The sequence below is a fragment of the Eucyclogobius newberryi genome, unplaced genomic scaffold, assembly GCF_026437365.1.
Source record: "Eucyclogobius newberryi isolate DKJ021-1_F unplaced genomic scaffold, fEucNew1.0.hap1 SCAF_14, whole genome shotgun sequence".
NCBI classification, from domain to species: domain Eukaryota; kingdom Metazoa; phylum Chordata; class Actinopteri; order Gobiiformes; family Gobiidae; genus Eucyclogobius; species Eucyclogobius newberryi.
In genome coordinates, this window is record NW_027315768.1 from 33,629,114 (window position 1) to 33,641,673 (window position 12,560).

The 12,560-nt window shown below is 49.0% G+C and overlaps 2 protein-coding genes and 1 pseudogene across 2 annotated transcripts; 1 reads left to right on the top strand and 2 right to left on the bottom strand.

The window, feature by feature from the left end:
• Positions 1 to 86: 86 nt before the first annotated feature.
• Positions 87 to 1,223, bottom strand: LOC140359108 (nuclear factor 7, brain-like; annotated as a pseudogene).
• A 2,905-nt stretch (positions 1,224 to 4,128) lies between these two features.
• LOC140360022 (alpha-aspartyl dipeptidase) lies at positions 4,129 to 12,299 on the top strand. The gene is made up of 8 exons (XM_072445321.1): positions 4,129 to 4,233; positions 4,881 to 5,021; positions 5,448 to 5,536; positions 7,985 to 8,059; positions 9,248 to 9,327; positions 9,418 to 9,591; positions 10,393 to 10,532; positions 12,140 to 12,299. The coding sequence occupies exons 2-8, from the start codon at positions 4,930 to 4,932 to the stop codon at positions 12,204 to 12,206; spliced, it is 717 nt and encodes a 238-aa protein (XP_072301422.1). The 5' UTR covers positions 4,129 to 4,233; positions 4,881 to 4,929; the 3' UTR covers positions 12,207 to 12,299.
• LOC140359275 (uncharacterized) lies at positions 8,569 to 9,198 on the bottom strand (the record flags this gene model as incomplete). Its single annotated transcript, XM_072444135.1, has 1 exon — positions 8,569 to 9,198. A coding segment is annotated over one exon (630 nt), but the record flags the coding sequence as incomplete, so codon positions are not given.
• Positions 12,300 to 12,560: the final 261 nt, after the last annotated feature.

Consider the following 12,560-nt stretch of genomic DNA (forward strand, 5'->3'; position numbering starts at 1 on the left):
ACAACAAGGCCATAAAGATATATAATTTAAGCCTCTGCGATTTGATAATTGCAACAAGTAAAATTTCAGTTTGGAAGACAAAGCTGTTATTTGAGTTTAGGGAAATGTGCCGTGACTCCAGCGTAGAGAGTCTGAGTGAAAGTGGTCTGGACTCTGTGGAGGAGGCTCATGGTACTTTCAGAGACGCTGTAAAACGCCAAAACCCCTGCACTGTGGTCCAGGTAAACCCCCGATTCTGGACGAGACCAGACCTGAGACCTGGGACTCGACTGAGTAAAACTGAAATGAAGGACGGGTTTTGTGACAGTTTAAGGCCCAGGATTTATCATTGTCTCCAAATACACATTTATAAGAGCCTCCTTTTCTCTGAATATCTCTGTATGAAACTGCTATATAAACATCCCACTCCCCGCTCCACTCCACCTCCCAGTAACATCGGCCCGTCAGACTCTCTCTGCTCAGGACTTGTCTACGGTGACTGAATCTGTCTGGATGATCAGGATAACTCTGATCTTCAGTCATAACTGTTGCTCTTCTGTTTCCATCAGACAGAGACAGTTCTGTGTGAGCTGTGTTTGGGTCCAGAGTGATTTCTGTATAATATTGTAAGAAGTCCTCTCTGGGGCTGGGATCAGCTGGTGACAGTAAAACCTGGACTGGACTCAGAGTGAGCAGGTGTTTGTCCCTGAGCGCTGGTACATCTCTGGTCACTTCCTCAAGTCGCTCCGGGGCCCGGTCTGAATCCTGGCTGGCCCTGGTCTCTGAGAGCAGATGTTTACCTGGAGCTTGTGGGACGGCGCAACCAGTGGGTGTTTCCGTAATGCTGCAGCATCATAATGAGGCTGGAGGTGGCTCTCACAGTATGAAGCCACACACTGCAGACAGGACTGGACAGCTTTCCTCTTCCTCCCAGTGCACACATCACAGGACACATCCTGAGGTCCGGCATAGCAGCGGTCAGCAAGGAGCGCTGTCAGCCCAGTCTTCTTTAGCTGTTCTACTAAACCTGCTAACATGAAGCTTTTGATGAGAACAAGCCTGGGCCAGAAGTTCTGGCAACACTCAGGACAGCTGTAGCGCTGCTCCTCGTCCTCTTGGTCCCAGCGGTGTTGGACACAGTTCCTGCAGTAGCTGTGTCCACAGGGAATAGTCACCGGATCCTTCAGTAGATCCAAACACATGGGACAAATAAAGGCTTCTTGGTCGAGTGCTTTCTGAGCCATCTCTCCTGGATCAGAGCGACTTTGACACAAATGAAACCTAATAGTGAGTGAGAGTGAGAGTCAGCATCTGGTATTCATATTAATAATGATACTGTAACACCAAGTGAGCTCAAACTGACAAAGCACAGTCAAAATGTATGATTATGATTTTTGATTATTATTATTATGACACCAGAGGAAACCTACGTGTTTATAAAAGTAGGTCTTCTTGTCTCAAAGGCAAACATACATTAAATATAAAACAAACAAACTTGATTAAAGTACAAGGTGGAGTGCTTTTGTAAACAGGTTATTTCAGTTTGTGGTGTTATTTTGACAATATTGATTACATTTATTGTATATTAGCATGAACTTAGAACAGAGCTCAAACTTATTCTGGCAAGATTTAAAAAAATTATTCACGCCCCCCACAGCCTCTGGAACAACACAGAATATACGCTTCACTGCGGTAAACACGGTACTTTACTTCTGTCACTGTGGATCACTTTTACCACTGCGGGTCCACGACCGTCACACACAGACTGCTTTCTCTTTCTTCTTTTTCTTTGGTGTTTAATGGCAGTTGGTATCCAAGTGCTACATTACCACCACCAACTGTAGTTGTACATCTTATTCTTGAGACTTTAATCTTTAGACTTTATTCTTTATGAGAGAGAGAAGGAGCGAGAGAAAGAAAGAGAGAGAGAGCCCATGGGATCAAAGGAATCGAATGCACAGCATTCTTCTGTTGCTCAAAACACAGGTCGTCATGCATAATGTGGGCACAGCCTCACTCTTAATTCTGTTGGATCTAATCTGGAAGACAGGAAGTACTTTGTTGAAATTGGTAACTGTGTCTCAGACCACATGCCCCTGACCTGTGGGCTGCCCAAAGGGTGTTCTGTTTAACCTCTACATGCTGCCGTTAGGTCAGCTGATAAAAAAAAAAAAAAAAAAAGTGTCCTATCACAATGATGCAGACGAGTCAGATCTATGTTTCCCTGTCGGCAGGTGAATATGGACCAGTGGATTCACTGTCACTGCATCCAACAGATCAGTGTGTGGAGCAGAACAACTTTCTCCAGCTGAACTCAGACAAGACTCAAATCATCGTCTTTGTTCCACAGAAACAAAGAGAAAGTGTTAGCGGTCACCTCCAGAGTCTCGCTCTAAAACCTACAAACCAAGTTAGAAATCTGGAGTAATAATGGACAAATCAATAACATCAACAGCTTTTTATCATCTAAAAAACATAGAAATCAAAAATATAGTTTCTAAACCAGATTTGGAGAGACTTATCCATGCGTTTGTCTCCAGTAGATTAGACTGTAACGGCCGCTCACTGGTCTCTCCAAACGAGCTGTAAAACAGCTGCAGTACATCCAGAACACTGCTGCTCGGGTCCTGACTAGAACCAGGAAGTATCATCACATTAGTCCTGACTAGAACCAGGAAGTACCATCACATTAGTCCTGACTAGAACCAGGAAGTATGATCACATTAGTCCTGTTCTCAGGTCTCTGCACTGCCACCTGTGGCTCAGAGAAGAGACTTTAAAGCAGCTCTGCTTGTGGACAAGTCTCTCCATGGCCTAGCACCAAAGTACATCTTGGACATGTTAGTGCCATATGAACCATCTCGGACTCTGAGGACCTCAGGGACCGGCCTCCTACTGGTGCCCAGAGTCAGGACTAAACATGGACAGGCCTCCTGCTGGTGCCAGAGTCAGGACTAAACATGGACCGGCCTCTTGCTGGTGCCAGAGTCAGGACTAAACATGGACCGGCCTCCTGCTGGTTCCAGAGTCAGGACTAAACAGGGACCGGCCTCCTGCTGCCAGAGTCAGGACTAAACATGGACCGGCCTCCTGCTGGTGCCAGAGTCAGGACTAAACATGGACCGGCCTCCTGCTGGTGCCAGAGTCAGGACTAAACATGGACCGGCCTCCTGCTGGTTCCAGAGTCAGGACTAAACATGGGCCGGCCTCCTGCTGGTGCCAGAGTCAGGACTAAACATGGACCAGCCTCCTGCTGGTGCCAGAGTCAGGACTAAACATGGACCAGCCTCCTGCTGGTACCAGAGTCAGGACTAAACATGGACCGGCCTCCTGCTGGTGCCAGAGTCAGGACTAAACATGGACCGGCCTCCTGCTGGTGCCAGAGTCAGGACTAAACATGGACCGGCCTCCTGCTGGTGCCAGAGTCAGGACTAAACATGGACCGGCCTCCTGCTGGTGCCAGAGTCAGGACTAAACATGGACCGGCCTCCTGCTGGTGCCAGAGTCAGGACTAAACATGGACCGGCCTCCTGCTGGTGCCAGAGTCAGGACTAAACATGGGGAATCTACGTTACAGTTTTATTTATCTAAAATCTGGAACATTCTTCCTGAAGATGTGAGACAGGTTCTACTCTGACAATGTTCAAATCTGAGCTAAAATCAGTTTTGTTTAGCTGTGCATTTGACTGAAAGGACTTTTCTTTGCACTCTTCTCTTTTATTTCTTAATTTCTTCGTGATTTGAATGCATTTTTTATTTATTTTTTCATTTTGTTGTGTGAAGCACTTTGAATTGTATTGTGTATGAAATGTGCTCTACAAAGAAACTTGCCTTGCCTACTAAAGCTCTTAACATGCTGCTGTGATTATCAATCTGGAACTCTCTTTACCTTCGTTAATTATTCATTTATTTTTAGTGAGATTCGGCTAATTCTCCTTAAGAATGAACGGAGCAGGAAGTGGATCTCTGCATTTTTAAGGCAAACGGAAAAGGGCCTATGGTGTTTTAGCCTTGTGGCAGATTTTTACTAGGGTATATATAAATATAGTTTTATTTTGAAGGGAAACAGGATGCAGCTCTACAACATAAACGTGCTTGATCATGAGAGCGAACAGGAACACGTGACTGCTGCTGTGACACAAGAAGACAAGCTCAAGTCTCTATAAGATCCACAAAAGTGCCAGTGTCAGCGAATCCTCTGAACTTTGACCCCAACTCTGACTCGGGTGAAGTCCAGGTTCCTCCACTGCAGAGGTGAGTAGCACTTCTTTACTTATAATGAAGTGTATTATTGTATGTCGTCTTCAGGGTAGATTTGAGAACACTCATTTGTATAAAGCGAAAGACAAAAAGGACATTTCAGCATAAAAAAATATATAATTCACTTGTTTTTAAGACAGTTTTGTCCCTAGAACCATTCAAGCAAAACTATATTCATGTTGTATATGCATTTTACGCTTTAGTCATTTAAGTGCTTTGTTGAAATGAATATTTTGAATAAGCAGTTTGAAGACCTATTTAGTCACAGAATACTCAACACCCGCTTTAGAATGTATTTCGTAACATATTCTTTTAAGAACTGTATTGCAAATACTGAGAATACTTTCATATCGAGATGCTTTGTATCATCATGATTAAAATCACACGTGTTCTCACTGTAAGAGCTGCGTTTTCTTTACTTTTTTTTTTTTAATTTGAAGCCTAAATTTCACGATCAAATACCACGCATGTTCCTCTGAGTTTAGAAAAGTAGATGTATTATGAATCACACTCTAAATGAGTACTTTGAATACATAAATACTCATAAGCAACAACAGAAAAATGTCCCTTTTGCAAAGTTTGATATATTTCAGAGCAAAAGTCTAAACCGGGTTCAACCAAAATGTGCTTGATCGTGACAGGAAGGGCATCCGGCATAGACTGATCCCCGTCGTTTCCCTTTAGTCCACGATGAGGAGGCTTTTGTTGGTGTCGAACTCCACGCTCCACGGCAGCGGTTACCTGGACCACTGCCAGCGGCAAATCACACTCTTCTTTGGAAAGTAAGCGTTTTATTGTTTTATTGCGCTTTCGGTTCACGTATTTACACGATTCATTTACAATACATAGCTATTCATAAGTGTTTTTGTTTGAAAGCGTTGATAACACGGACAAAACGGGAAAAAATATAGCATTTCGGGCCAGAAAAATCAAGTAAAACTGTGTAAGGATTCAAATGTCAGCGGAACAGCTTATGTCAGGTGATTTTTTTAGAGAACGTTTTCTAGATCTAGAGTCACTAATATAAGTAGAAGGAAGAAGGAAGCTGAGGTTAAACAGGAGGAGTGAAGGAGGACATGATGTTATTGGTGGAAGACAGAAGAGGCAGTGTGGACATTGTTTAAATGTCCTTTCAAAACTGTGAGCTGGTCAAATATTAAACTGCATGTGATCATAATCGGCCTTTGACTGTCGCTCATCATTTCCAGGGACGTGAAAAAGGTGCTGTTCGTCCCGTACGCGCTCCACGACAGAGACGGCTACACTAAAACGGCCCGAGACAAGTTTCGCACTCTAGGTACGGGTTCGGTGACGGGTTCGCTGACGGGTTCGGTGACGGGTTCGCTGACGGGTTCGGTGACGGGTTCGCTGACGGGTTCGGTGACGGGTTCGGTGACGGGTTCGGTGACGGGTTCGGTGACGGGTTCGGTGACGAGTTCGCTGACGGGTTCGCTGACGGGTTCGGTGACGGGTTCGGTGACGGGTTCGCTGACGGGTTCGCTGACGGGTTCGCTGACGGGTTCGCTGACGGGTTCGGTGACGGGTTCGGTGACGGGTTCGGTGACGGGTTCGGTGACGGGTTCGCTGACGGGTTCGGTGACGGGTTCGGTGACGGGTTCGGTGACGGGTTCGGTGACGGGTTCGGTGACGGGTTCGGTGACGAGTTCGCTGACGGGTTCGCTGACGGGTTCGGTGACGGGTTCGCTGACGGGTTCGGTGACGGGTTCGCTGACGGGTTCGGTGACGGGTTCGCTGACGGGTTCGCTGACGGGTTCGCTGACGGGTTCGGTGACGGGTTCGGTGACGGGTTCGGTGACGGGTTCGCTGACGGGTTCGGTGACGGGTTCGGTGACGGGTTCGGTGACGGGTTCGGTGACGGGTTCGCTGACGGGTTCGCTGACGGGTTCGCTGACGGGTTCGCTGACGGGTTCGGTGACGGGTTCGCTGACGGGTTCGGTGACGGGTTCGCTGACGGGTTCGGTGACGGGTTCGCTGACGGGTTCGCTGACGGGTTCGGTGACGGGTTCGGTGACGGGTTCGGTGACGGGTTCGGTGACGGGTTCGCTGACGGGTTCGGTGACGGGTTCGGTGACGGGTTCGGTGACGGGTTCGGTGACGGGTTCGCTGACGGGTTCGCTGACGGGTTCGGTGACGGGTTCGGTGACGGGTTCGCTGACGGGTTCGGTGACGGGTTCTGTGACGGGTTCGGTGACGGGTTCGGTGACGGGTTCGGTGACGGGTTCGCTGACGGGTTCGGTGACGGGTTCGGTGACGGGTTCGGTGACGGGTTCGCTGACGGGTTCGCTGACGGGTTCGGTGACGGGTTCGGTGACGGGTTCGGTGACGGGTTCGGTGACGGGTTCGCTGACGGGTTCGCTGACGGGTTCGGTGACGGGTTCGGTGACGGGTTCGCTGACGGGTTCGGTGACGGGTTCGCTGACGGGTTCGGTGACGGGTTCGCTGACGGGTTCGCTGACGGGTTCGGTGACGGGTTCGGTGACGGGTTCGGTGACGGGTTCGCTGACGGGTTCGCTGACGGGTTCGGTGACGGGTTCGGTGACGGGTTCGGTGACGGGTTCGCTGACGGGTTCGGTGACGGGTTCGGTGACGGGTTCGGTGACGGGTTCGCTGACGGGTTCGCTGACGGGTTCGGTGACGGGTTCGGTGACGGGTTCGGTGACGGGTTCGGTGACGGGTTCGCTGACGGGTTCGCTGACGGGTTCGGTGACGGGTTCGCTGACGGGTTCGGTGACGGGTTCGCTGACGGGTTCGCTGACGGGTTCGCTGACGGGTTCGGTGACGGGTTCGGTGACGGGTTCGGTGACGGGTTCGCTGACGGGTTCGCTGACGGGTTCGGTGACGGGTTCGGTGACGGGTTCGCTGACGGGTTCGGTGACGGGTTCTGTGACGGGTTCGGTGACGGGTTCGGTGACGGGTTCGGTGACGGGTTCGCTGACGGGTTCGCTGACGGGTTCGGTGACGGGTTCGGTGACGGGTTCGCTGACGGGTTCGGTGACAGGTTCGGTGACGGGTTCGGTGACGGGTTCGGTGACGGGTTCGGTGACAGGTTCGGTGACAGGTTTGTTGACGGGTTCGGTGGAAAGGTTTGTCGGTGCTGATGCGATGTGATGTGTGTTTATCTCTATTGACTTCAGATGGGATAAAAGTGTACATAGATGAAAATATAAAGAAATGCATTTAAAAGAGAAGATTGGTTTGTTTTGGGGTGCGATCACTGCTGCTAATATTGCATCATGTCTGTGTTTTTGAGCAAGACATTCAGTTAAGGGGAGACACTAAATGCAACATTTATTCATTATTTTATTTTATTCATTTTATTCATTTTATTCATTTTATTCATTTTATTCATTTTATTCATTTTATTAGTATTTTATTCATTTATTCATTATTGTTATTTATTATTTATCCATTATTTTATTTATTATCATTATATATTTTTTATGATGCTTTATTTTTTATTTATTCAATTTATTATAATTATTCAATATTTATTTATTTTCAGATTTTTTTTATTTATTCAATTCATTACTATTATTATCATTATTATTCATTTATTTTTCTTTCTTTGTCATTTGGGTTTCAGAATATACATTTTCACCTGGAAACACAGACATTATAAATATATTTCATTGAATCCACCTCGTCCATCGATTTCTCTCATTGTAACTTGTCGTTTTCTATCCATATCTGCCTTTCATATCTGGGTTTACTTGTTCCTCTTCAGGGTACGAGGTGGAGAGCATCCACGAGGCGGCCGACCCGGTGGAGGCCGTCCGGAAAGCAGAAGCCATTTTCATTGGTGAGACACTTCTGTGGCAGAGTGGTTAGACGTGTTCTGGATATTCATATCTGTATCCACAATATTATGGCCGTCTGTGGTTTTCCCTCAGGTTTGTACTTCCGTGTTCAAACAACTATTGTAGAACTTTATTAGAAGCGAAAACGACAACAATCCATTGGTGATGATCTCTGTTGACGACGATCTTTGTTGGCGTTGATCTTTGTTGGCGATGATCTTTGTTGGCGATGATCTTTGTTGGCGATGATCTTTGTTGGCAATGATCTTTGTTGGCGATGATCTTTGTTGGCGATGATCTTTGTTGGCGATGATCTTTGTTGGCAATGATCTTTGTTGGCGATGATCTTTGTTGACGATGATCTTTGTTGGCGTTGATCTTTGTTGGCGTTGATCTTTGTTAGCGTTGAACTTTGTTGGCGATTATCGTGATTATACAAAATGAAGGGTTATTGGCCACTTTTCTGATGGCGTTATGAAAGGTGTTGTTGACCGTCCCTTGTCCGTAAGAGTCATGTCATCACGGGGTCCGTCACCATGGATACGAGATACACATTGTACATGATGTTCTGCCATACTTCACTATCTTTTAAGAACCAAATATATTTTAACAGCAGTATTTTAAAACCAGGATCTCCTTCTTCCTCTTTCTCTTTCTCTTTCTCTTCCTTCCTCTTCTTCCTCTTCTTCTTCTTCTTCTTCTTCTTCTTCTTCTTCTTCTTCTTCTTCTTCTTCTTCTTCTTCTTCTTCTTCTTCTTCTTCTTCTTCTTCTTCTTCTTCTTCTTCTTCTTCTTCTTCTTCTTCTTCTTCTTCTTCTTCTTCTTCTTCTTCTTCTTCTTCTTCTTCTTCTTCTTCTTCTTCTTCTTCTTCTTCTTCTTCTTCTTCTTCTTCTTCTTCTTCTTCTTCTTCTTCTTCTTCTTCTTCTTCTTCTTCTTCTTCTTCTTCCTCTTCTTCTTCTTCCTCTTCTTCTTCTTCTTCTTCTTCTTCTTCTTCTTCTTCCTCCTCCTCCTCCTCCTCCTCCTCCTCCTCCTCCTCCTCCTCTTCTTCTTCCTCCTCTTCTTCTTCTTCTTCTTCTTCTTCTTCTTCTTCTTCTTCTTCCTCCTCTTCTTCCTCTTCTTCCTCTTCTCCCTCTTCTTCTTCCTCCATCTCTTATATCTTCCTGAAGTCCTGTGCACCTTGTGTTTCCTGCAGGAGGTGGAAACACATTTCGTCTGCTGAAGAGCCTCTACGACACTCGGGTGGTGTCTGAGATCCGGACGAGAGTTCTGGAGGTGAGGCGCGCGAGCCCATTAAAGAAGCTCAAAGGTCAAGCGCTCTAAGGTCAAGCGCTCAAAGGTCAAGCGGTGTGTTTGTCCCTCCAGGATGGCGTCCCGTACATGGGCTCCAGCGCCGGCACCAACGTGGCCACGGTCAGCATCAGCACCACCAACGACATGCCCATCGTTTACCCGCCGTCCTTCGCCGCCATCGGCCTCGTGCCCTTCAACATCAACCCGCACTACCTGGACCCGGACCCCGGCAGCCGACACATGGGGGTGAGCGGACGCCAGGGGCCCTCGGGTGTCACTCTCTCTGAATACAAACGCTGTGGATGTTTGGAGCGTTTGATCGGAAACGGCAGATGTGTTTTTAGGCTCTGCACTTCAGTCCTTTGTTTGTCTCAGATTTCTCCAGAAAAGAACGTTTTAACGAGTATAACTTCTTTGTAACGACAAATGAATCTGAGGAGACTAAAGACGGAGAAGAAATGCTGTGGGTTTGGGGCCGACACAATCACAGCGGGTCTCACAGTTATAGCCCCTCGCGCTTTGGGATCGTACCACAGTTATTCCATTTTTATTGACATTTTTGCTTTATTACAAGTCCCTAAAACTCATTTATTTAGTGAATTTACCTTGTGGTTCCTTCTTCTTCCTCTTCTTGAATCTTCTTCCTCTTCCATCTTCCCTCTTCCTTCTTCTTCCTCTTCCTTCTTCCTCTTCTTCTTTTTGCTTCTTCTTCCTCTTCCCTCTTCTTCCTCTTTCTCTTCCTTCTTCATCCTCTTCCTTCTTCTTCTTCTTGCTTCTTCTTCTTCTTCCTCTCCATGCATTACTGCATGTCCTGAAACTACAAAATACATCAGTCTTTCATAAATAATCACGTTCCTTTCAGTTTTTCAAATGATTGATGAAGACGACTGTGACACATTTCGACACGTTTCAAGTTAAATTGACATAAAATCGTCTGACAATTGTTAAAAAATATCTAGATCTTCAGTAATGTCAATATTTCAGGGTCTTGAAAGAGCGTTTTCCTGTAAATATTGTCGTCATATCTTCAGTTATGTCTTTTTGCAGGAGACGAGGGAGCAGAGGATCTCCCAGTTCCACGAGGAGGTCCACACTTGTGTTCTGGGTCTGAGAGAGGGCTGCATGCTGCTGGTGGAGGGCAACCGAGCCACGCTGCTGGGCTCCACCAACGCCCGCCTCTTCGCCCGGTAAAACGCACGACACGCCCGCCTCTTCGCCCGGTAAAACGCACGACACGCCCGCCTCTTTGCCCCGGTAAAACGCACGACACGCCCGCCTCTTCGCCCGGTAAAACGCACGACACGCCCGCCTCTTCGCTCGGTAAAACGCACGACACGCCCGCCTCTTCGCCCGGTAAAACGGTCCACACGCCCGCCGCTTCACCCGGTAAAACGCACGACACGCCCGCCTCTTCACCCGGTAAAACGCACAACGCACGACACGCCCGCCTCTTTGCCCCGGTAAAACGCACGACACGACCGCCTCTTCGCCCGGTAAAACGCACGACACGCCCGCCTCTTCGCCCGGTAAAACACACGACACGCCCGCCTCTTCACCCGGTAAAACGCACGACACGCCCACCTCTTCGCCCGGTAAAACGCACGACACGCCCGCCTCTTTGCCCGATAAAACGCACGACACGCCCGCCTCTTCGCCCGGTAAAACGCACGACACGCCCGCCTCTTCGCCCGATAAAACGCACGACACGCCCGCCTCTTCACCCGGTAAAACGCACGACACGCCCGCCTCTTCGCCCGGTAAAACGCACGACACGCCCGCCTCTTCGCCCGATAAAACGCACGACACGCCCGCCTCTTCACCCGATAAAACGCACGACACGCCCGCCTCTTCGCCCTGTAAAACGCACGACACGCCCGCCTCTTTGCCCCGGTAAAACGCACGACACGCCCGCCTCTTCACCCGATAAAACGCACGACACGCCCGCCTCTTCGCCCTGTAAAACGCACGACACGCCCGCCTCTTCGCCCGGTAAAACGCACGACACGCCCGCCTCTTCGCCCGGTAAAACACACGACACGCCCGCCTCTTCGCCCGGTAAAACACACGACACGCCCGCCTCTTCGCCCGGTAAAACGCACGACACGCCCGCCTCTTCACCCGATAAAACGCACGACACGCCCGCCTCTTCGCCCTGTAAAACGCACGACACGCCCGCCTCTTCGCCCGGTAAAACACACGACACGCCCGCCTCTTCGCCCGGTAAAACGCACGACACGCCCGCCTCTTCACCCGATAAAACGCACGACACGCCCGCCTCTTCGCCCTGTAAAACGCACGACACGCCCGCCTCTTCGCCCGGTAAAACACACGACACGCCCGCCTCTTCGCCCGGTAAAACGCACGACACGCCCGCCTCTTCACCCGATAAAACGCACGACACGCCCGCCTCTTCGCCCTGTAAAACACACGACACGCCCGCCTCTTCGCCCGGTAAAACACACGACACGCCCGCCTCTTCGCCCGGTAAAACGCACGACACGCCCGCCTCTTCACCCGATAAAACGCACGACACGCCCGCCTCTTCGCCCTGTAAAACACACGCCCGCCTCTTCGCCCGGTAAAACACACGACACGCCCGCCTCTTCGCCCTGTAAAACACACGACACGCCCGCCTCTTCACCCGGTAAAACGCACGACACGCCCGCCTCTTCGCCCGGTAAAACACACGACACGATTTGTAAATTTGGTTGGCGCGGCTTTTATTCAGGAGCGTCTTTAGCCCAAAAAATACGGTATGTTTTCTTCTGAATTTCACTCAACTTTTCTGTTTCAGAGGAAAACCGTGTGAGGAGTTTGAACCCGACAGTGACCTGAGCTTTCTGCTGACAGACACATGCTGACCAATCACAGGAGAGAATCACACCGGCCAATCACAGGAGAGAATCACACCGGCCAATCACGGGAGAGAATCACACCGGCCAATCGCGGGAGAGGATCACAACAGCTAATCGCGGGAGAGGATCACAACAGCCAATCACGGGAGAGAATCACAACAGCCAATCACGGGAGAGAATCACAACAGCCAATCACGGGAGAGAATCACAACAGCCAATCACGGGAGAGAATCACAACAGCCAATCACGGGAGAGAATCACAACAGCCAATCACGGGAGAGAATCACAACAGCCAATCACGGGAGAGAATCACACCGGCCAATCACAGGAGAGAATCACACCGGCCAATCACAGGAGAGA

What these genes read in the sequence shown, in the direction of transcription:
- LOC140360022 (XM_072445321.1), top strand. Translation starts at nt 4,930, where the DNA reads ATGAGGAGGCTTTTGTTGGTGTCGAACTCCACGCTCCACGGCAGCGGT. An exon ending in AGACAAGTTTCGCACTCTAG is followed by an intron (nt 5,537 to 7,984) that starts GTACGGGTTCGG and finishes GTTCCTCTTCAG; the next exon opens with GGTACGAGGTGGAGAGCATC. An exon ending in AGCAGAAGCCATTTTCATTG is followed by an intron (nt 8,060 to 9,247) that starts GTGAGACACTTC and finishes TGTTTCCTGCAG; the next exon opens with GAGGTGGAAACACATTTCGT.